Source organism: Tachysurus fulvidraco, chromosome 25 (genome assembly GCF_022655615.1).
Source record: "Tachysurus fulvidraco isolate hzauxx_2018 chromosome 25, HZAU_PFXX_2.0, whole genome shotgun sequence".
NCBI lineage: Eukaryota > Metazoa > Chordata > Actinopteri > Siluriformes > Bagridae > Tachysurus > Tachysurus fulvidraco.
In genome coordinates, this window is record NC_062542.1 from 15153339 (window position 1) to 15172979 (window position 19641).

Here is a 19641-nt window from a genome sequence, read left to right on the forward strand (position 1 = left end):
AAGGCAAAATTCCATTCTTTTTATTTGCATTCTCTTCCATGGATTTGTGTAAAACCTCTACAAAACAACAACATTTATCATCATCATCCATCAAGAAAAAGACACAAATAAATAGTCTATCAGCATCATTGGTGTTTAACTGTATTTACAAATGTTGTGCTGTTCAGAGAAAAATCTGACGTATTTATTATGGGATCTTTTCATATCGCTCAACTATGCGGTACAGTATATTGCACTAAAAATAAAAACATAAATTCACACTACAAACTGAGTGTAGAATAAAAGAAATCCTGCCTCTGTTGATATAGCGGACAGATTAATCCAGACAGATGATGACTTGGGGTTGATTTGTACTTCTGCACCTGCCCTGCTCCCTTATGGCGTGAACACGTGCACTAGGGGGCAGTGGCACCAAAACAACAAAAGTTGAGGAGCTTTATTTGTTTCATTTATTTAGATATTTGAGTTCAATTTAAAGTCTTGGTTTCTTTAGTTATAGCTCAGTTTTTCCCCACACTGACGTGAAACTTGAACTATCCAGCTGCAACTGTAAAGGGTTTTTACTCAGACTAAGACTTTACAGACTCGTTCTAAATAAAACTACTCAATGGTGAACAAAACATGACTGAACTGTGTATAAATGTTTTCTTGGAACAAAAAGAAACGTCGTGTCGTCTCCAGGTGTGTGTAGAACTGCTGTTAGCATGTCATTACATCACTGATCATCATTTCCTCATGTCTTGATATGTCAACACAGGAGACAAATAATCTGAGACTTGAATGAAGCTCTAGTAATCCCATTCAAAACCTAACGAGCATGCTGCTATGTGTCATGATTAGCAAATCTGGCATTTCTCACAGTGGATTTGTTCAGTATAATAATAAAGGAAGGGCCATGTTAAGATTTTAGGGGCATGTGGCTCGGCTCATTGGCTTTTTCACTTACTAATAAACCCCTCTCCTGTTTCTCTTGAATCATAGCAGCAGTATAAATCAGCCCTTAGAGAGTACATTTCATTCTACGGAAGAGATAATGCATCATTTCCGAGTCCTGTCAGAGGATCTTTTAGTCATATTGTGATCTCTGACGGGTGACCGGGATCGAGTTCTATTTGATTGGCTGCCATGACGGAGGGCGTGGCCTGTGGATGCTAACTGACTTATAGATGAATCATGGTGCCTTGAAGACTGAGAATAAGAATGAGGATGCTCTCTTCTGTCTTTGGTGCCTTTTTTATAGCTGGGTTCTCTGTCCTCAGTGTGGTGGTGATGTTGACGTGACCGTCGACCTCCGTCTTCCATGCTGTCTTTGACTCTTCTCAGCGTAGCTGGCGGACTCCCGGGTGGGTGCTCAGCAGCACATGGACCCAGGGTGTTTAAAAGAAAGCGTTTATTGGTGCTTCCTAGAGGACACTTCATCCTAGAGCCATGAAGTAAATTCATTTTAGTCAGAAGGGTTACATCTGCATTAAGACAACTGCAGAGAAAGTATGTTAAATTAAATCAGGAAATGAATAGGAGGCAGAATTACCATCCAGCTGGACCCATGGTCTCTGCACGCACCCGACCTCTATTGGCTTCTTTGAGCAGCTCCTCCACTGCACGTCTGTATGGAAGAAAGCAACAATCCTTTAGTTTCTAAACCACGGACAGCAAGAACAAGAATGCATTGTGTGTTGGATAGTCACAGGCTACCAACATCTGTTACACTTTTTTTTTTTAAATTAATTAATTAACAAACAAACAAACAAATAAATAAGGATTTTAATAGGGCACAATTATTATGAAGCAGTGTCTTGTACCACACACTGGGCTTCATTTATCAATCTTTACTAAAGTTTTTTGTAAAGGTTTTCCTTTCACAAAAGATGTAGACATAGGAAGGAAGGTAGAAGGTAGATGGATGGCTGGATCGTTGCTATAAAATCTGCTTTCGTCCAACATAACACACATTATGCTATTAATTATTTATGAAGCAAAATAAATGGATTAATGATGTATTGTGTCGACCATGTGGTGTGTCGTTATAACTTCAGATTTTTGTAACGATTATTCTATGACTATGCCACTATATCCACCTGCATACGCAAATAAGTGTGGATATTAGTGCATATCAGTAGATATAAGTGCATATTAATGCATATCAGTGGAGATCAGTGCATATCAGTGGATATAAATGCATATTAATGCATATCAGTGGATATAAGTGCATATTAACGCATATCAGTGGATATAAGTGCATGTCAGTGGATATAAGTGCATATCAGTGGATATAAGTGCATATTAACGCATATCAGTGGATATAAGTGCATGTCAGTGAATATAAGTGCATGTCAGTGGATATAAGTGCATATCAGTGGATATAAGTGCATATCAGTGGATATAAGTGCATATCAGTGGATATAAGTGCATATCAGTGGATATAAGTGCATATCAGTCGATAAGTGCATATTAACGCATATCAGTGGATATAAGTGCATATTAATGCATATCAGTTGATATTTAGTGCACATCGAAGACCCACTGCTTTATCTGCATATTATAAAAAAAAACGTATCCAAATGTAATAGAAATAAACTCTTGTACTGAGGTATACGAGATAACGTCTTATAAATAAAAGCAAAAACACACCTTTAAACACTAAGAAACAGAAAAGAAAAGAAGAAGTCAGTTTGTTTTGAACAGAACAAAGCTAGTTGGCTAACTGACTGAGCTTTAGCACTGCAGATGTTCCGGATAAAAACGCGTCTTTAATGTATTTTTAACAAACAGAGGTCACTTACTTTTCCAGTTCATCATCTTTCCCAGCCATTACGCAAAGGACATGTAAATACGATCGGCTTTGATTAACGTCCCATTCTACATTCGCAAACTGTTTCACTTACGTGCGGCTGAGGACCCGATTAGGACCCATAAGCTAATGACCAACAAGCTTCCTGGTTTAATTATTTAAACGGGTTACGAATTACTTTGTAATCCGTAAACAAATCAATCAGTTAAATACATATAGGTGTTATGTATTAAACATATTGTGTTCTGTGTAATAAAATATCGATGAATCAGAAACAAAAGTCGTATTTTAATCAGGCACCTTAAGGACACCTCTGGGAGTTTGACAGCTTTGGATGATTCTGTGAAGGAATAAAGGGGAGGAAGCTGTCCAATCAGTGTGCAGCGTTATTGATAAGGGGCGTGGCCAAGCCAGAGGAGCCGAAACGCATAGAGACCCGTCGAGACCCAAACGGATGCAGCGGATGTGACCGAAATCCACAATATCGTCCCCTTTCGGGACAGGAATTTACCGCTTGGAGGAAGCGCACGATAAGGTAGTATAATGCACTGCATGTTCAGCATTTTATTCCTAATACAATAATGAAATCAAGGCTGTTAACTGAGACGTCACCGCGTCCCTGTGCACCGTCTGTGCGACACCTTTATGACGGTCATAAATAAAATAAAATAATAAACAGCTGACTGTCATATAGCAAGGTTTGCATTCAATTGCAGGAAGGAAAAAGATCATATCACTTTATATATTTCTCTGTGTAAGCCTGGATGGTGTCATTGTTGACATCCTGACATGGCAATAATCAAAACAAACAAAAAAAAAAAGCAAACCTGGAATTTCTATATTTCTGTGCTGGTTTTTTCATGAGGCTCATGATCAGACAACCTGACATCATGAACATCATCACTGTCATCAGATCAGCCAAGGGCAATAAGAAGGAAGATGTATTTATGTTCCAGAGAAACAGCATGATATGAAAGATAGATAGATAGATAGATAGATAGATAGATAGATAGATAGATAGATAGTGAGAGAGAGAGAGAGAGAGAGTGAGTGTGAGAGAGAGAGGGAGAGAGAGTGTGAGAGACAGAGTGAGAGAGTGAGAGAGAGTGTGTGTGTGTGTGTGTGTGTGTGAGTGAGTGAGAGAGAGAGAGTGAGAGACAGAGAGAAACAGAGAGAGGAGAGAGAGAGTGTGTGTGAGTGTGTGAGAGAGAGTGTGTGAGAGAAAGAGAAAGAGAGTGTGTGTGTGTGTGTGAGAGAGAGAGAGAGAGAGAGAGAGAGAGAGAGAGAGAGAGAGCAAACAAAAGGATTGCAGAAGTTGGGACATCTAGTTGCTCTTCAGCCTTTCAACATAACCATTGTATGGCTTTCTAGGTCATGTCTTGTGCAGGAGTTGCCATTTTCGGTGACTTACAGAACACTAACACTTTTGATTACATGTCCTTCTGCCTAATGGGGCTCATATGGTGGACTATAAACCACCATCATTTATAAAAACAGTGTGTGTACGGTATGTTCTCTGGGGTTTTTAATTGAACGCAATAAGAAAACATGCACTGAAACGTAATGTCTAGTCTTCAATGCACATACAGCAGCCAGAATGAATCTTGTTAGAATTAGGCGATTTACTGCTCGATCCTATTTATTTATTAATATATGCACAGGCAGACACACACAGCACACACACAGCACACACACACACACACACAGCACACAAACACACACAGCACACAAACACACACAGCACATCCAATCAGGAAGAAGATGCAGGACTCGGATCATCAGGCAGCTCGATAACCTCATTAGGAACAGTTAAAACATTGAAAACACAGATATCTAGTGTTACTGTGCTGTGCTATTAGAGCCTATAACAATGCTCGGGCATCGTTCTACATTGCAGGGTTTGTTTTTTATTCTTCTTCTTCTTTTACTGTACATCTTCATTCCAATTTGCAGTCTTCATTTTCAAAAATGCAGTGCAACAGATGCATTAAAGTGTCCTTAGTATACCTTGGAATGCTGTGTGTGTGTGTGTGTGTGTGTGTGTGTGTGTGTGTGTGTGTGTGTGTGTGTGTGTGTGTGTGTGTTTGTATGTGTTTGTATGTGATGAGACGATGACAAGGCTTTGTTATGGGAACAGAGCAGCCTTGTATCCTCATGAATTATGCATATGCAGCTGCAAGATAAAGGAGACAGAGACGTGCAGTTACAGAGATAAAGACACAGCAGACTCTAGGGCTGTGTTTTTCTTTATTTCTTTCTTTCTTTTCTTTTTTTCTAAACCACGATGGTGGCCACGGATGCTGGTTGCCATGGATACTCAGGAGGAGGAATGGAGGTACAGTTGTCTAGCTGCTCGCTGCCAAAAGGTTTGAACAGTTAAGCTGAAGTGAGATCACAGCCATCGTTTGCTTTCACAGTATCGATGTCGTGCAAATGGGCCAGGTATCCAGTAATCCGTGAAATGTTTGGGTTTTTATTTTTTCGGGATGCTGTGATCATGAACAATCTGAGATGTTCCACATGCATGCTTCTTTGTTTTGGAGGCATGTGAGCTAACAAAAGGAATCATATCTAGTCAATGCAATGGCAGTCAGTCTGAGGTGAAAATGAAAGTCGAAGCGTTCACCAGTCGATTGTAATCAATTCAAAACCATATTTTAATGACAGTTTATACTTTTGGAATTATTATGTGATATTTTGTTTGAGTCCGAGGTATGAGTACGTCTGTTGAAACAAAGGTAGGTTTATTAGTACAATTCCATTCATTTCAGAGTGCATGCTTTCACAGCAGTTTATGAAATTATTATTATTATTATTATTATTATTATTATTATTATTATTATTATTATTATTATTATTATCATTAACACTTAATGAACCTGTAATATATATATATATATAATTTTTTGGTTATAGTATCTGCTACTTGGTTATAGTATCTGCTAATCTGCTAGTACATAAAATTGAGAAGCTAGGTGAAAGATTACAGGCTGTAATGTATTATAGTGTATTTACTGTTCATACCCGTGTCAATCAGCATCTCAAACAATAGAAAAGATGTGAGTGGATTGGACGGTACAGTATGTGGAGTGTTTGATTTGATTAGAAGTGTTTGATTTGATATTGACTAAATGTAGTTACTTTGCATTGGATATTTATTTTTGATATTATTTTTTTTTAAGAATTAAATGGTTCTGGGATTTGAACTCACAGCTTTCCAGAGTGTAGAACATGTAAGTGTGCTGGCTTTATCTCACTTATCTCACTTTATCATTCTTGTGCTCTGTTTAAGGCCCATGGAGCGGACAATCCCATAAGCAGTCATTTGAGTGTGTCGAGTGGCGCGATGGGCAGCCTGGGCGAAGGTGTGGATGCCAGCATGGTTAGCGAGGCTCTTCTCGAGGCATTGTGTTCAGAGTGTGGGCAGATCCACCGTTCTTGGGAGAACCACCTGTACAACTACAGGCTGGAGGTGGATGATGACCTGGTGTGTCATATCTGCCTGCAGCCACTGGTGCAGCCTTTGGACACGCCGTGTGGTCACACGTTCTGCGCCCGCTGCCTACGCAGCTTCCTACAAGAGCGTGACTTTTGCCCACTGGATCGTGCCAGGCTGCAGCTGCAGGGTTGCCGACGCTCCAGCATCCTGGTGCACAAACTGCTGGATAAACTGTCTGTCACGTGTCCACTTATGCCAGTCTGCTCTCTTAGCATGCCACGCTGTGACCTGGAGGCACATCTCAAACACAGGTACACACACACACACACACACACACACACACACACACACACACACACACACGCACACACAAACACACAGGGAGAACAGATCTTTATCAGATCATTTGCTAATGCATTTGACAAAATCTAGGAAAGTTACAAAAACAGCATCCATGCAATGTTCTGAAAATAGTACTTGAATTGTTTCTTAAAATGCTATGGAGCATGAATTTATGCTTTCAACTTGAACATCTGACATCCAACACTTTCGTTGTTCAAGCATTTAAAGTCGTGAGAGCACTGCACCAAACTAGCTAATCAGTTATAGTAATCCTTTAGGTAACTACAGTAGTACATAGCTAGCATGTTTTAGCATTGTTTTCTGCCATAAGGTGAAGTTACACTGACAAAAAAAAAACAGTGGAAAAAGACAGCATTGTCAGGAACATCAACGTTTTTCCTCATATCCGCTGGCACTTTTATAAGAAAAGATTCTGAAAATACATAATTCTTAGTATCAGCTGCTAACTTTGACTCTGAAAATACTGCATTTTCCTGATAAACGTCTCATAAAATCTTTAAATTGTCCAAACAACAAAAAAAAGGGCAAATAATTTACATTAAAATTTACAGAAACATTTCTGTAACATTCAGAAAAAATTGCAAATAAAAACTGTTGCACACAAACACACACACGCACACACACACACAGAATGCACCTGTGTGTAATGTACCAGGAACATTGGTTCACTTTATTACTCAGAGCAGCTTTACAGGTCGTATAAATGATATACAGATTTAGAAATATGGACATTAAATATTCACATCTTTTGACTGGACTATGCAGGGATTTGTTTAATTCTCTGAAGAGCTGCTATTTTTTCCTCTTTAAGAGCTACAGATGTCATTGGGTGCACACAGAAGAGCATACACAAGAGTGAACATGTCACATGCTGTGCCTGATGTAGCACACACTGAGTAGCATGTACAGTACACACAGCTCTGTCGCTTCACTCGGCTTAAAGGAATACTCCAGCGTTTTTCCCACTCCGTCTCTGTCCACCTCACGTTTCTCTGTCTCTGTCCACCAAATATTTATTTCTCTGTCTCTGTCCACCTCACGTTTCTCTGTCTCTGTCCACCACATATTTATTTCTCTGTCTCTGTCCACCACATGTTTCCTGTATTGAAAATAAAACAGCAGACCAGATGCATCTTGATGATTTTTCTCAGACACCAAATCAGCTGCTGATTTAAAACCATGGCTTAAAACAGCGTAAAACACAGTGTATCATCGTTGAATAGCATCCTGTTAAAATTAAAAGGCAACGGTGAGAAATCCTCAGGTTGTCAAATCAGATGGTCAGTGGGATTAAGGTCCGAGCTCTGTGCAGGAGACTTCAGATCTTTCACACCAATCTTAACACACCGTGCCTGCTTTGTGCACAGGGGCATTGTCATTGAGCCTCTAAGTTCCAGTGGAGGGAAATCGAAAAGCTGCAGCATACAGAGAGCTTCTATATGATTTTTTGCGGAAACATTTGGCCATATAATGTGTTTGAAAGCTTATTTGGTGGACGTCAGCATCTGCCCTCATGATTGAGTTTGGGGTAAAGAAATCTTCTGTTGTGTTTTTTCTTTTTTTCTGTGATTATCTCTCAGACACGTCAGACACTCTAGAATATCCATTTAATGCGACCTGTACACTGTCGTTTCACTGAGCTGAGTAAGTAGCCGACAGGTATCGATGCAAATGCTTTCTCTGGAACTGAAGCCAAGCCGGGCCTGATCTGCCATCTCATCCAGGGATTATTTGCCCCTTAGTCATGTGACAGGAGATTAGCAGAGTCCTTGAGGAATGTGTTGGCCGACCATGTGCCTGCATCCGCTGTGGCCATGCTGGGAAACTTCAACTCCAGAGAGCTTTTCAGCTACTTCTTTTGCAAGACTGCCAAAGGCAACCCAGGTCTATGGTGAGTGGGAAACTTGGGATTTAGTCCGAAGTCATGAGTTTTTAGTTTAGGTCGTGAGATTAGCTGATTGGCTTTCAGGATTAACATTTGCGATACGGTGTGAAACGAGTGCCGCGCCTTGAATGTGCTCAGGTTTGGCTTGGATTACGGTTGGCAAGATTCGTCTGTGGATTGTGCCAAACTTCTGTGCCTGAGCATGTGGAGTTTAGAGTTTAGACAGAGTCTGGATTCAGTGAAGATGCTTAGGGGGAAAAAGTCCAGGTTGCTTGAGCATGCTTTGCTTTTGTCTTGAAACGATCAACAGAAAAAAAGACATTAGTGATTTGCTTGATTGATTTGAATGTATGTAATAACATTTGTATGTAAAAATGTGTCTGAATACTTGCCTATAAATAAATGTTTATTGTATTTAGATATTTACACAATAACAGATATATTTTAATCAGATGCTCATCTGTTATTTTCTCTTATATCTGTTACAATTCTATATTACAATATGATGTCTAAACATGTCACTAGAAAATCCATAAGATTTTAAATAAAATAAAAACATTCCTTATAAAAAAAATCTAATTTTTAATAAATTATTTCCTGGCAAATTATCTTTTTATGACACCATTTATTCTAGCACATGTTTGATAAATAGCAAGATAGATTTTCAATTACATTTATATATGCTCTTTATAACATCTGCTGTGTGCTGGATGTCCTCATATTGAAGCCATGGTACTCGAATCAGCTCATAACCTGAGACCAGAGCTCACAGAGGATAATGAGGACAGAGGATTGTCCATAATGAGGACCGAGGATTGTCCATAATGAGGACAGAGGATTGTCCATAATGAGGACAGAGGATTGTCCATAATGAGGAGAGAGGATTGTCCATAATGAGGACAGAGGATTGTCCATAATGAGGACCGAGGATTGTCTATAATGAGGACAGGATTGTCCATAATGAGGGCAGAGGATTGTCCATAATGAGCACAGAGGATTGTCCATAATGAGGACAGAGGATTGTCCATAATGAGCTCTGATTATTGTGTGTGGGGGGAGGGATGTTTTTTTTTTTTAAACCTCCTTTTTAACGACATAAAAGCAGACGAAAAGCCAATCACTGATATAAACATTTATTTTTTGAGCCAGTCATATAGTTGATAGTGCTTTGAAATCTCAAATCATTTCTCAAACCTTTATCTCTCAAAAATGTTTCCAAAATACTTTATATAATAAATAAATAATTTCATAATAATTAAATAACCTTTGCAGGGTTAAGGACCCTTCCATCACCTGACAAGATCCTGAGATTAACAAGCGGATCAATGATGTCAATGATGTGAAACAGTCGCTGTTGATTCTGTATGTTGCGGCGAAGCAGGAGGTCAGTTAGCGGTTGAAACACGCTGGTATATTGACACCTCATGTCTTTGTCTATGGTTACAAGGGTGGTGTGGGTAGTGAGTGACAGATGAGTGTTGCGAGTACAGGCAGTGGACATGAGGTGTTCGTCGCTGTGATAGAGCTTTGGAGTAGAGCCTTGGAGACGAGCTCTATCAGGTCTGGCTCAGTGGATGGAGACATCAATTCAGACCCAGTACCCAATGGATAGATTATATATAACAGTTAGAGAAATCTCAGATGTGTTGAACGCCTGTTATTGTGTCCTAAAATAAGAGCACCAATCACGTCCCAATTAGTAAATGCAGACCATCAACTAACATAAGGTAGAAGCTGCATATTTAGATTATAAAGATTTATAAAGATTTCTTGCTATTCAAATGTTGTCTTATTGAACTGTTACATCAAGTTACTAATTATTCAATACAGATAAAATATATGCTTTAATATTAAGAATGATTAATCATTGAATAGAGCTGCTGTGTTACCTTTAAACTCTGCCCTGAAGCTGGACTTTGTTCTAGCCTATCATCTCTGAATGATATAGATTTGGCTTATTTTTATCACTGGGTAAAACAATACGTATAATAAAATCTGAGACTTTTTAGGTTCTTTTTTTAAGCTTGAGGTAAATTAATGTATTGATGACAAAACTATGTAAAGTTAGTGAACTTAATGTAATATACAGTACATAATATTTGGGATCACCATCATCATTTGGTCTATACTGAATAATGTGTGTGTGTGTGTGTGTGTGTGTGTGTGTGTGTGTGTGTGTGTGTGTGTGTGTGTGTGTGTGTGTGTGTGTGTTTGCAGGTGTCCTGGGACACAGGGTCAGAGAACGGTCCTGGAGGGCCCCCAGGTTAAAGGATGTGAGGACAAAACCATGGTGACTGATGCCTCCAAATCTCCAGAGAGCGAGCTGAGGGAGAGCACATCGCCACCCCCTGCTGGTTCCAACGCTTGCAGTAGCAACAGCAACGTGCCCGTGTGGACAGAGGAGCGAGGCGTCGACAACCCTGCCTTCGAGGAGAGCACCGAGGAGGACAGTGAGTTACTTTAAAGCCTTTTTCAAATAGGTGTCAGATCTGTACTTTTCCACCCATGGCTTGGGTCATGCAGCAGAGTTAATTCAATAGGTTTAGTCCAAACCACAGAAGTCTAAATTGGAATCCTTTTGTTAGCTGATTGAAAGGATGTAAAAAGCGCATCAGTGTAAATCACACAGGACAGAATGTGAGAAGTTTAATTCAGTTCCTTTTTGTCTACATGGACGTTCAGACACAGAAGGTAATGTATGTAGTGTGAGGAATTGATTAAACTGAGACTGATTTCTTCAGGTGTCCACGGTTTAGAGCGCATCCCTCCACGTGTAAAGCGTCCCCTCAGTAACCCCTGCATCCATCTTCTCCGTACCGGCAGCTCCGCATCATCAGGGTGGGACTTTGTTGAGTCTCTGCCCTTGTCAGCAGAAGAGGGTATGATTTTTTTTTCATTCCCATGCTCCATTTCTGTGAAATATACATACCTCTTGATTAGTGACACTAAAATACCCCTAAGTGCATTATGGATATGTTGATGGTGCTATGTGATGAACTGGCATCTCATTTCCCACCTCAAGCCCATTGTTCCTGGGATAGGCTACAGATCCACCACAACCCTGACCAGGATAAAGCGGTTAATGAAGATGAATGAATGCACTTGTCTTTACACCCGAGTCGATGATGGATGTACTGTTTCCGCCTGCCAGGTTGTGTAAAGCTGCCATCTTTGCCTGAAGGTGAGATCACCACCATTGAGATTCATCGCTCAAACCCCTACGTGGAGTTGGGTATAAGTATAGTCGGGGGCAACGAGACTCCTCTTATAAACATCGTAATCCAGGAGGTGTACCGTGACGGTGTCATTGCTCGAGATGGGAGGCTGCTGGCAGGTGACCAAATTCTACAGGTAAAGAAAGCTGGTCTAATGTATCATAGGCTTAAAGGTGCAGTTAGTAATTTTTCAAATGTTTCTAGACCTAAATAATGACATAAGATTTAAACCACCATCTGTGAGTTGCAGTCTTACAGTTTAAGGGGTCTGGTATAACTGTTTGCTTATTTATTTTACACAGCTGTTCACATTTTTCTGGCCCAGAAATGAGCCAGCTCAGCTCTTCCTCATACAATAGTTTCAACATAAGAAAAGGAAACAGTGATACCAGTGTTTTTATAGCAATTGCTAAACCAAGTTTCCTAACCGGCAACAGCGAGCTCTAAATATTACAAACTGCACCTTTAATTTCTCCAAGAACAGAACCTTGTCAGCAAAATGTCCTTATTAGTGAATGGCCACATGTTTATTTGACCGCATGGCAATTCCGTCAGTCGAATTCCAAAGTCTTATTGCTATTTGATGATCGATTAGTATTCAGTTACAGAGCTGCATTTCAGGCATTACAGCTCTCCCTCTATCTGCAGGTCAACAACGTAGACATCAGTAACACACCGCATAACTTCGCCCGTTCCACATTGGCTCGCCCGTGTGCCACCTTACAGCTTACCGTGCTCAGAGAGCGCCGTTGCAGCGCCCGGCCTCCCCAAGTGGCCGCTGTTTCTGCCCAAGCAGTGCCTGAGGGTAGCCCGGGTAGCCTGCGCATCACCCTGCACAAGCGGGACTCTACCGAACAGCTGGGCATTAAGCTGGTGCGGCGCACAGACGAGCCCGGCGTGTTTGTGCTAGAACTGCTGGATGGGGGTTTAGCCGCTAAGGACGGACGACTGCACAGCAACGACAGAGTGCTGGCAGTGAACGAGCATGACCTGAGGCATGGCACGCCTGAGCAAGCCGCACAGATTATACAGGTATAGAAAGAGAAAATGTGAATAATAGGCTGGTTCAGAAACACATCCTCTAGAAGAACTTCTATAAAGAATCCTACAACACAGGGTCTCCCTTTCAGAAAAGGATCAGAAGTCCAGAAATGAATGACACTGAGATATTTCCAGTAGTCCCGCTGATAATTTCACCCCAGATCTGCTCCAACTGTTTGAATGTGGGTTTTTGGGGGGTTTTTTATTCACTATTAGATTTTTATTTCACAAGTAAAAACTATTTTCCACATCCCAAACGAAATGGGGTGGGGCTTCCAGAGAGTATCCGTTATTTATCAGAGATTTTGTAAGACCTATGCAACTGTCAATCATTGCACATTTATATACTGATCGGCTTATATGACATTTTATTTTGGAAAATGTATTTATCTGTGTTTTGGAGGAAGCATATGTTCGGTGGGGGAAAAAAAGATGTAAGAATAAAACTCCGTCCTAAATGAGTGTTGCTTAAGCATTGATAAATGTATTTCTGAGCACAAAGGGACAGAGAGTGTGAGGTTACACTTGGCAGAAGCCACTGTGTCAGTGGTTTGGCATTCACGTTTCTAGCATTAAATGGCATTTGACACTGATGATGTTATTATTATTATTATTATTACTGTATCACTTCAGGCCAGTGGGGAGAGAGTGAATCTGCTGATCAGCAGGCCTGGCAAGCAGACCATGGCTGTACACACAGGCTCGAGCTCAGCCCGCGATAGCTGGTGCCATGAACACTTCCTGCCTCCGGTGCACCACACGGCTGTGCCAAACCCCACGCCCAACCTTCAGCTCAGCCGCTCTTCCACATACAGGGTGAGTCTGCTTGTGTTTGTGTGTGTGTGTGTGTGTGTGTGTGTGTGTGTGTGTGTGTGTGTGTGTGTGTGTGTGTGTGTGTGTGTGTGTGTGTGTGTGGAACAGTCACTTCTCTCTCTTATAACAACCTTTACTTTGTTCTCAGTAGTAATTAATGACTCCTATTGGATGGATCAATGATTGAGTGATTGATGGTGTTGAAGGAGCAGTACTGAGACTCCAGAGATGGCAGGAGTAACATCTTATGTTGGATTCTTTTTATTGTATGATTTTGCTGTTGGAGGCTATAATAATGTCATCAGTAGGCTCCCAGTATGATATGATGCATAATGTAAAAGAAGCAAAGAATATTTAAAAAAAAAATCAAATCTCTTTGATTTCTCAGTATAACATTAAGCCAAATGAAAATCATTCCTTGTTCTCCATGAACATGTTTTATGTTTTAAGAGGAATAAGACGGTTTGGAACGTGCTTTTATATAACTCTGTGCTTGATTTGAATTGTTTATATATACTGTATATTGGTGTTAGGACCTCTCTCAGTGTGTCACCTGCAAGGAAAAACACATCACTGTGAAGAAGGAGCCACAAGAGTCACTGGGAATGACCGTGGCTGGGGGGCGGGGCAGTAAGAGTGGTGAACTGCCCATCTTTGTCACGAGCGTCCAACCGCATGGCTGCCTGTCACGGGACGGACGAATCAAGCGGGGTCAGTGACAACACCTCACACTCCTTTCCTAGCATGTTTGTTTTTCTAGTGTTACGGGATAGATAACAAAAAACTCACAAACTGAAAATCACGATTTTTTTTAAATGATTTGATTTTTAATAGATTATATGTAATACTATTAATAATAATAATAATAATAATAATAATAATAATAATAATAATAATACATTTCACAGAATAATTTATACATTTAAACTAATTATAAAAAAACAAACAAATATATAAAGCATAATTAATAATATATTAGTAAAATAATCTAAATAAAACAAAATGTAATACTCATTAAAATGAATATAGTCAAATATGGTCTGGAATTATTATATTTCTGTGCAGAAAAAACATTTAGAAAAGGCTCTGATGAGAATTATTTTGTAGTCAATATTGTACCGCATAATTTTTTTTGGGTGCCAATAATTTTGCAACTGTCTGTATGTAAAGCAGAAGTACTTAAAATATAATTGCAGCCGATGATAATGAAAAATAAAACCCTATGATTAAGTGTTGAGGTCACAATGATAATGTTTTCCATGCGAAGGCTTCTTTCTGCTGTGCGTGTCTTTAAACTCGCCTCATTAACCTTCACTTCACTGTGTGCTCAGGAGACGTGCTGCTGAGCATCAACGGTCAGGATTTGACATCCCTGAGCCACAGTGACGCAGTAGGCACGCTGAAATCCAGCGCCGCCTCCTGTTCTGTGCAGCTGCGGGCGCTGGAGGTGAGCATGGTGGACGAGCCGGGGCAGGACGAGGGCCTTCTGCCTCACCATGAGAGCGACTACGATGCCAGCTGGTCACCGTCCTGGGTCCTGTGGCTGGGTCTACCCAGGTAAGGTTTCACTCCCTGTTGACTTAATAAAAGTAAAATCTCATGGGAGCTTTTAAAATAATGAGGAAGATGAATAGCACTGATTTTAGCTTATCTGGTCCCCAAAGCAGCAAAGACACAGATACATGCCTGCTCTTTAACAGGATGTGCTTTTTCAAACGCTTTCTATTTTCAGACCGGTAACCATTGTTCTTCTGGGATGCTTTAAAAATAGCTACCTGGCCTCGGTAAGCAGCGATCCGAATAAAACGACACCAGGGAGAGCGACGTGGCAGAGAGCCATGAGCGTGCAGGGTGTTAAGTTCATCTCCTTATTTCCCATGTCCTTAACAGTATGTCATCGGAGACAAAGGACGGCACACAGACCAGATGAGAAAGTGGAGCTATTTTGAATACGAAGCCTCATGAAACCCAAGTCACGTGTTTGAGAATAAGGCCTAGGGATTACGCGTCAGTGTGTGCCCAAGTTGTTCGTCAGCTGAAAGTGCCATGTAGTAAAATCACAATCTCTCCTTAGGAGGCTGGGACACAGAGGCCTTTCAGTCTCCTTCGTCTCTCTTATTCACTGTGCCTCTCTTCCGCAATCCCCCTCTCCTCTGCATCTGTCCGTCTCCTTCCTTTCTCGTGTTGTTGTGCCAAATCACCTCCATCCAGTCTTCCTCCATGCAGCTGTCCCTTCTTCTTTGAACATTTATGGTCCTGACTCATTTTTTTTCTCAAAATCCCAAATTCTCAATCTTGTCTTTGACTCCTTTATCTTCACCTCTCAGGATCTCTTTACTGACCGAGAGCAAGCACAAGGTCCCAAAATCATATTGTGTTCCTAAAATATACCATCGCTTTACTTCCCTAGAAAACACGTGCTGTATGTGAGTTGAATAGCAACCGCAATGAAGACATAGACAACCTTTCCCCTTCTCCCCTGCTTTCTCTGTGACCTGTGAAGTGGCATCGTTTTCCTCTGCGTCATCCATATGGAGTGTTTGCTGTACATAAAACTTGTCAGTGTTACAGTTTTAAGTTCGTGTGTCATTATTTACTATTATTTATTATTATTTTCAGCTACCTGAACAGTAGCCATGAGATCGTCCTGCGCCGGAGTCACCCTGGTAGCTGGGGCTTCAGTATTGTCGGCGGTTACGAGGACAACCACGTCAACCAGGCATTTTTCATTAAGACCATAGTGTTAGGAACTCCTGCCTATTACGACGGCCGCCTGAAGTGAGTCCGACATCCAACACGCTACCTTCTAAAGCTATTGAACACGAGCGAGTATGTAATTTCTTTAATGCAATTGCATTTGTGGTTTTAAATGTAACTAAAATATGACCAAGAAACATCACTGTGCCACATGAAAAATAGCAAATACCTAGTAACGTTCATTACTACTGATCACTAGCTTTATTTATTTTTAACAGAAATGGATTTTGCACAATTTGCATCATCATATCCCCTGATGATTTTGAGTGTATGATTTCCTCTGACACTCTGATCATGGCTTCTCTGTAGATCTTATTCTCGTCTCCGTCCTCAGGTGTGGTGACATGATCGTGGCGGTGAACGGACTTCCGACAGCTGGCATGAGCCACTCAGCCCTCGTTCCCATGCTGAAAGAGCAGCGCAGTCGGGTGGCGCTCACCGTCGTCTCCTGGCCTGGGAGCCTAGCGTAGTCTTTCACCGTCCTCGCATCCAAGCGATTTATCATTCCTGTGTCCCTTCTGCTCTGCCACGGATGCCATAGTGTCAGTGTCTCAAAAACTTGAATGCTTCACACGATGCTGAGAAAAAAGAAAAAACCCACACAACCTGGCCTTAGAGAACCCTGCCATGCCCATGAGGGAAGCCCCACCCCTCTGGAAAGCAGCCTTAAGGCCTTCTCATGACTCCACCCTGCCAGGGGTTTTATATATAGATGTTATCTCGATCTCTTGTATGTGTGTGTGTGAGAGAGAGAGAATGTGAATACAAGTGAGGATGTTTGAATATGTGTATGTGTACAGGTGTTTAATAAATAAATCTTTCCCACAGACACGTGCGTGATAAATCTCAGTGTTTGCAGTGTGGGTGTGTGGCCACAGCTTAGTGTTATGTTGATTTATGTAAGCCTACAAGAGTCACATTTGACCGAGTGCACATCTGACCTGGTTCTTAGTAGAGATTAGCAACCCTTGGCTTCACTATACTGTACAAAATAGCAACAAAACCCACCCCAAGATACACACTCAAGGTTGCACCAAAAACCTGAAAAAATTACTAACAAGCAGCACAGATGAAGGTACCACACTCCCACTCCTAATCTGCCATGAGGACATCGGCAGTTAAGAAGCAGCTCATTTTACTGTCCAAATCCTCACCATTTAACTCAACACAAAACCAGAGTTGCAGAGAAGTGAGTTTATTTAGTAGTGTTTGATAGAATTAGGCTGGATAGTGAATGTAAAGTCGACTAACGAGGAAGTCCTCATTAATCACAGGATGTTGAGGGCTTGTCCTGGGAAACATTTAGAGAAAGATGTTTCAGCTGTTCATCCATTTCAGAGGTATTTGAAACGGTCCTCTTGGGTTTCTTCTTCTTCTTCTGTCCTCTCTTAGTCTTCTGAGGGCAGAAGGGAAAACAAATCACATTTTGAATTATTGCACATTTTGGATAGCACCCTGTTATTTTATTCTTTACTTAAATACCCTTTGAACTCCAGTATAAAAAGGGAAATGTGTCCAGATTCTCAAAGCTAATCATTAGAGATGCATTACTGTAGTCACCTTGAGGTTTACCTGCATCTTTTTCTTTTGAGGGTCATGGATTACAGAATGTCGCTTCAGACTTTCCTGTGAACACAAAGGAAATGTTTTTAATCAAAGCCTAAATGCCTCATCACCCGTTTCTGAACCGCTTCTCACCTCCATGGCGAACGCTTTCCCACAACCGTCATGAGGGCAGATGAAGGAGCGCTTGCCCTCATGGAAGGAAAGGATGTGATTCTGGAGGTTGAAATGAGTGGTGTAGGTTTTAGTACAGCCCTCCTTAGTGCACTTGAAGATGCGACGTACACCCATGTGGACGAACAGTCTGTGCTTCTTTAGAAACCAGGCTTTATGGAAAACCTTCGTACAGCTTTCACACTGCAGAACCTCTGCACATACAGTAGAAGCAGAGGTTATAACTCGTAATGAGAGATCACATGGAATCCACAGATGGAGCCAGTTACCTCTGTGCTCCGCTTTCCTGTGCGCCTGATATTCCGTCCACGTCCTTCCCTGGAATTCACAGCCCTCTTCAACACACAGATAACCTACCAGTTCAACATTAGGACAATATGAATGGAGCAAAATTACACACAATGTCTTTCTGAAAGTTGTTCTGTGGAATTTTTTTTTTTAAGTAAATTACCATCATGCACTTTCTCATGTTTTTTCAGCTTTTTAGCAGTCACGTACTTCTTCTCACAGCCCTCATATCGACATCTGAAAGAATTTATTAGAGTAAAATCAGACGCAGTTGAGATAATAAGCACGGGTACAATCTGTCCTTACTTACTCGAACGGTAACTGGTTCGTGTGCTCACATTTGTGAGCCTTCAGCCGGTTATTCTTACGAAAGGTTTTCAAACAACCCTCATAATCACACTGAAAAACAGCAACAAAAATAAATTAAAAACAAATCCTCATGTTCCTTCATCCTTACCTCCAGGAATCAAGGATGATTTAAGAAACGGGAACCAATAAGAAGAGATGGCAGAAAGAAGACTAAGCCAACGCAGGTTCTCGGATGCTTTTATGAGTGCGTGTGGTGTGTGGCTCCATACTCACTACATACTGCTTCTCCTTGTGCTGGTGCACACGTTCAACATGGTTCTTTAACCCAGCAGTACTGGTAAAGCCTTCGGAACATCCATCCACTAAACATCTGCAGATTGTTTGACACAATTAAGCTTAACAGAAGGGAATGATTACTATAAGGATCATTATAAGGATCATCACCATTATAAGGATTATTATAAGAAAGTATATAAGGACTCACTGGTATGGCTTCTTCCCACTGTGGCTCAGATTGTGCCTGGTGAGCTGGGACCTGGTGCAAAAACTTTTATCACAGCTATCACAAGCAAAAGGTTTCTAAAGCAGGAAAACAAACGGATCAGATTAAGATTCCACACAGAAGCTGTTTACTTTCCTGTCTTGTCTCTTACCAGCCCTGTGTGTTTGCAGTAATGAGCTTCCAGCTTCCAGAACTTGGAAAATGAAGCCTTACAGTTGAAGAAGGAACATACGAAGCTCTTAGTCGGACCTTTGAAACGTTCTCCCATTTTAATCGCAATTATTTTCTTTTCTCTCTTTTCGGTCGGTGACTTTTTGCCGAACGACTGCGAGTGACGTTTTCCTTTCTTTTTTATTAACCGTGGACTGTACCATTATCACTCATTAAGGACTGAGCTGCATTCAGTGCAGGGAAAACTAGGAAACGGCTGGACGTATAATATATATGGTGGTATAGTATATATACCGCTCATAATTCATGTACGTGGAAAGTATTTTAAAA

At 41.0% G+C, this 19641-nt stretch overlaps 3 protein-coding genes across 11 annotated transcripts; 1 reads left to right on the forward strand and 2 right to left on the reverse strand.

Annotated features, from left to right (window-relative positions):
• Window positions 1-2931, reverse strand: si:ch211-140b10.6 (protein POLR1D-like). The gene is made up of 3 exons (XM_027170175.2): window positions 2784-2931; window positions 1532-1606; window positions 1-1420 (listed from the first exon to the last, which is right to left on the reverse strand). The coding sequence occupies exons 1-3, from the start codon at window positions 2810-2812 to the stop codon at window positions 1039-1041; spliced, it is 486 nt and encodes a 161-aa protein (XP_027025976.2). The 5' UTR covers window positions 2813-2931; the 3' UTR covers window positions 1-1038.
• Window positions 2932-3170: 239 nt separating this feature from the next.
• Window positions 3171-17133, forward strand: lnx2a (ligand of numb-protein X 2a). 6 transcript variants are annotated; one of them, XM_027176470.2, is made up of 11 exons: window positions 3171-3326; window positions 6084-6541; window positions 10696-10928; window positions 11220-11357; window positions 11630-11829; window positions 12342-12725; window positions 13368-13550; window positions 14081-14258; window positions 14879-15104; window positions 16167-16325; window positions 16639-17133. In XM_027176470.2, the coding sequence occupies exons 2-11, from the start codon at window positions 6138-6140 to the stop codon at window positions 16772-16774; spliced, it is 2241 nt and encodes a 746-aa protein (XP_027032271.1). In that variant the 5' UTR covers window positions 3171-3326; window positions 6084-6137; the 3' UTR covers window positions 16775-17133. The 6 variants fall into 6 exon arrangements, with proteins under 6 accessions (XP_027032271.1, XP_047664745.1, XP_047664746.1 ...); XM_047808789.1 differs by lacking the exon at window positions 3171-3326 and adding an exon at window positions 4536-4689; XM_047808790.1 differs by lacking the exon at window positions 3171-3326 and adding an exon at window positions 4970-5126 and having other exon boundaries at window positions 16167-16376; window positions 16639-16836.
• A 350-nt stretch (window positions 17134-17483) lies between these two features.
• gtf3ab (general transcription factor IIIA, b) lies at window positions 17484-19482 on the reverse strand. Of its 4 annotated transcripts, none has more exons than XM_027176531.2 (9): window positions 19292-19482; window positions 19123-19217; window positions 18912-19008; window positions 18640-18728; window positions 18493-18566; window positions 18311-18394; window positions 18003-18235; window positions 17877-17930; window positions 17484-17697 (listed from the first exon to the last, which is right to left on the reverse strand). In XM_027176531.2, the coding sequence occupies exons 1-9, from the start codon at window positions 19406-19408 to the stop codon at window positions 17569-17571; spliced, it is 972 nt and encodes a 323-aa protein (XP_027032332.2). In that variant the 5' UTR covers window positions 19409-19482; the 3' UTR covers window positions 17484-17568. The 4 variants fall into 4 exon arrangements, with proteins under 4 accessions (XP_027032332.2, XP_027032323.2, XP_047664748.1 ...); XM_027176522.2 differs by having other exon boundaries at window positions 17484-17700; XM_047808792.1 differs by having other exon boundaries at window positions 17865-17930.
• Window positions 19483-19641: the final 159 nt, after the last annotated feature.

Excerpts from the sequence above, each read along its gene's own strand:
- gtf3ab (XM_027176501.2), bottom strand. The coding sequence starts at position 19,408 with ATGGGAGAACGTTTCAAAGGTCCGACTAAGAGCTTCGTATGTTCCTTC. Across the intron at positions 18,567-18,639 it reads ACGAACCAGTTACCGTTCGA|ATGTCGATATGAGGGCTGTG; the intron begins GTAAGTAAGGAC and ends AAATTCTTTCAG. Across the intron at positions 18,236-18,310 it reads CAGGAAAGCGGAGCACAGAG|AGGTTCTGCAGTGTGAAAGC; the intron begins GTAACTGGCTCC and ends CTGTATGTGCAG.
- si:ch211-140b10.6 (XM_027170175.2), bottom strand. The coding sequence starts at position 2,812 with ATGGCTGGGAAAGATGATGAACTGGAAAA. Across the intron at positions 1,607-2,783 it reads AAAGATGATGAACTGGAAAA|ACGTGCAGTGGAGGAGCTGC; the intron begins GTAAGTGACCTC and ends TCTTCCATACAG. Across the intron at positions 1,421-1,531 it reads ACCATGGGTCCAGCTGGATG|GATGAAGTGTCCTCTAGGAA; the intron begins GTAATTCTGCCT and ends TCATGGCTCTAG.
- lnx2a (XM_047808788.1), top strand. The coding sequence starts at position 5,076 with ATGGTGGCCACGGATGCTGGTTGCCATGGATACTCAGGAGGAGGAATG. Across the intron at positions 6,542-10,695 it reads GAGGCACATCTCAAACACAG|GTGTCCTGGGACACAGGGTC; the intron begins GTACACACACAC and ends GTGTGTTTGCAG. Across the intron at positions 11,358-11,629 it reads GCCCTTGTCAGCAGAAGAGG|GTTGTGTAAAGCTGCCATCT; the intron begins GTATGATTTTTT and ends TCCGCCTGCCAG.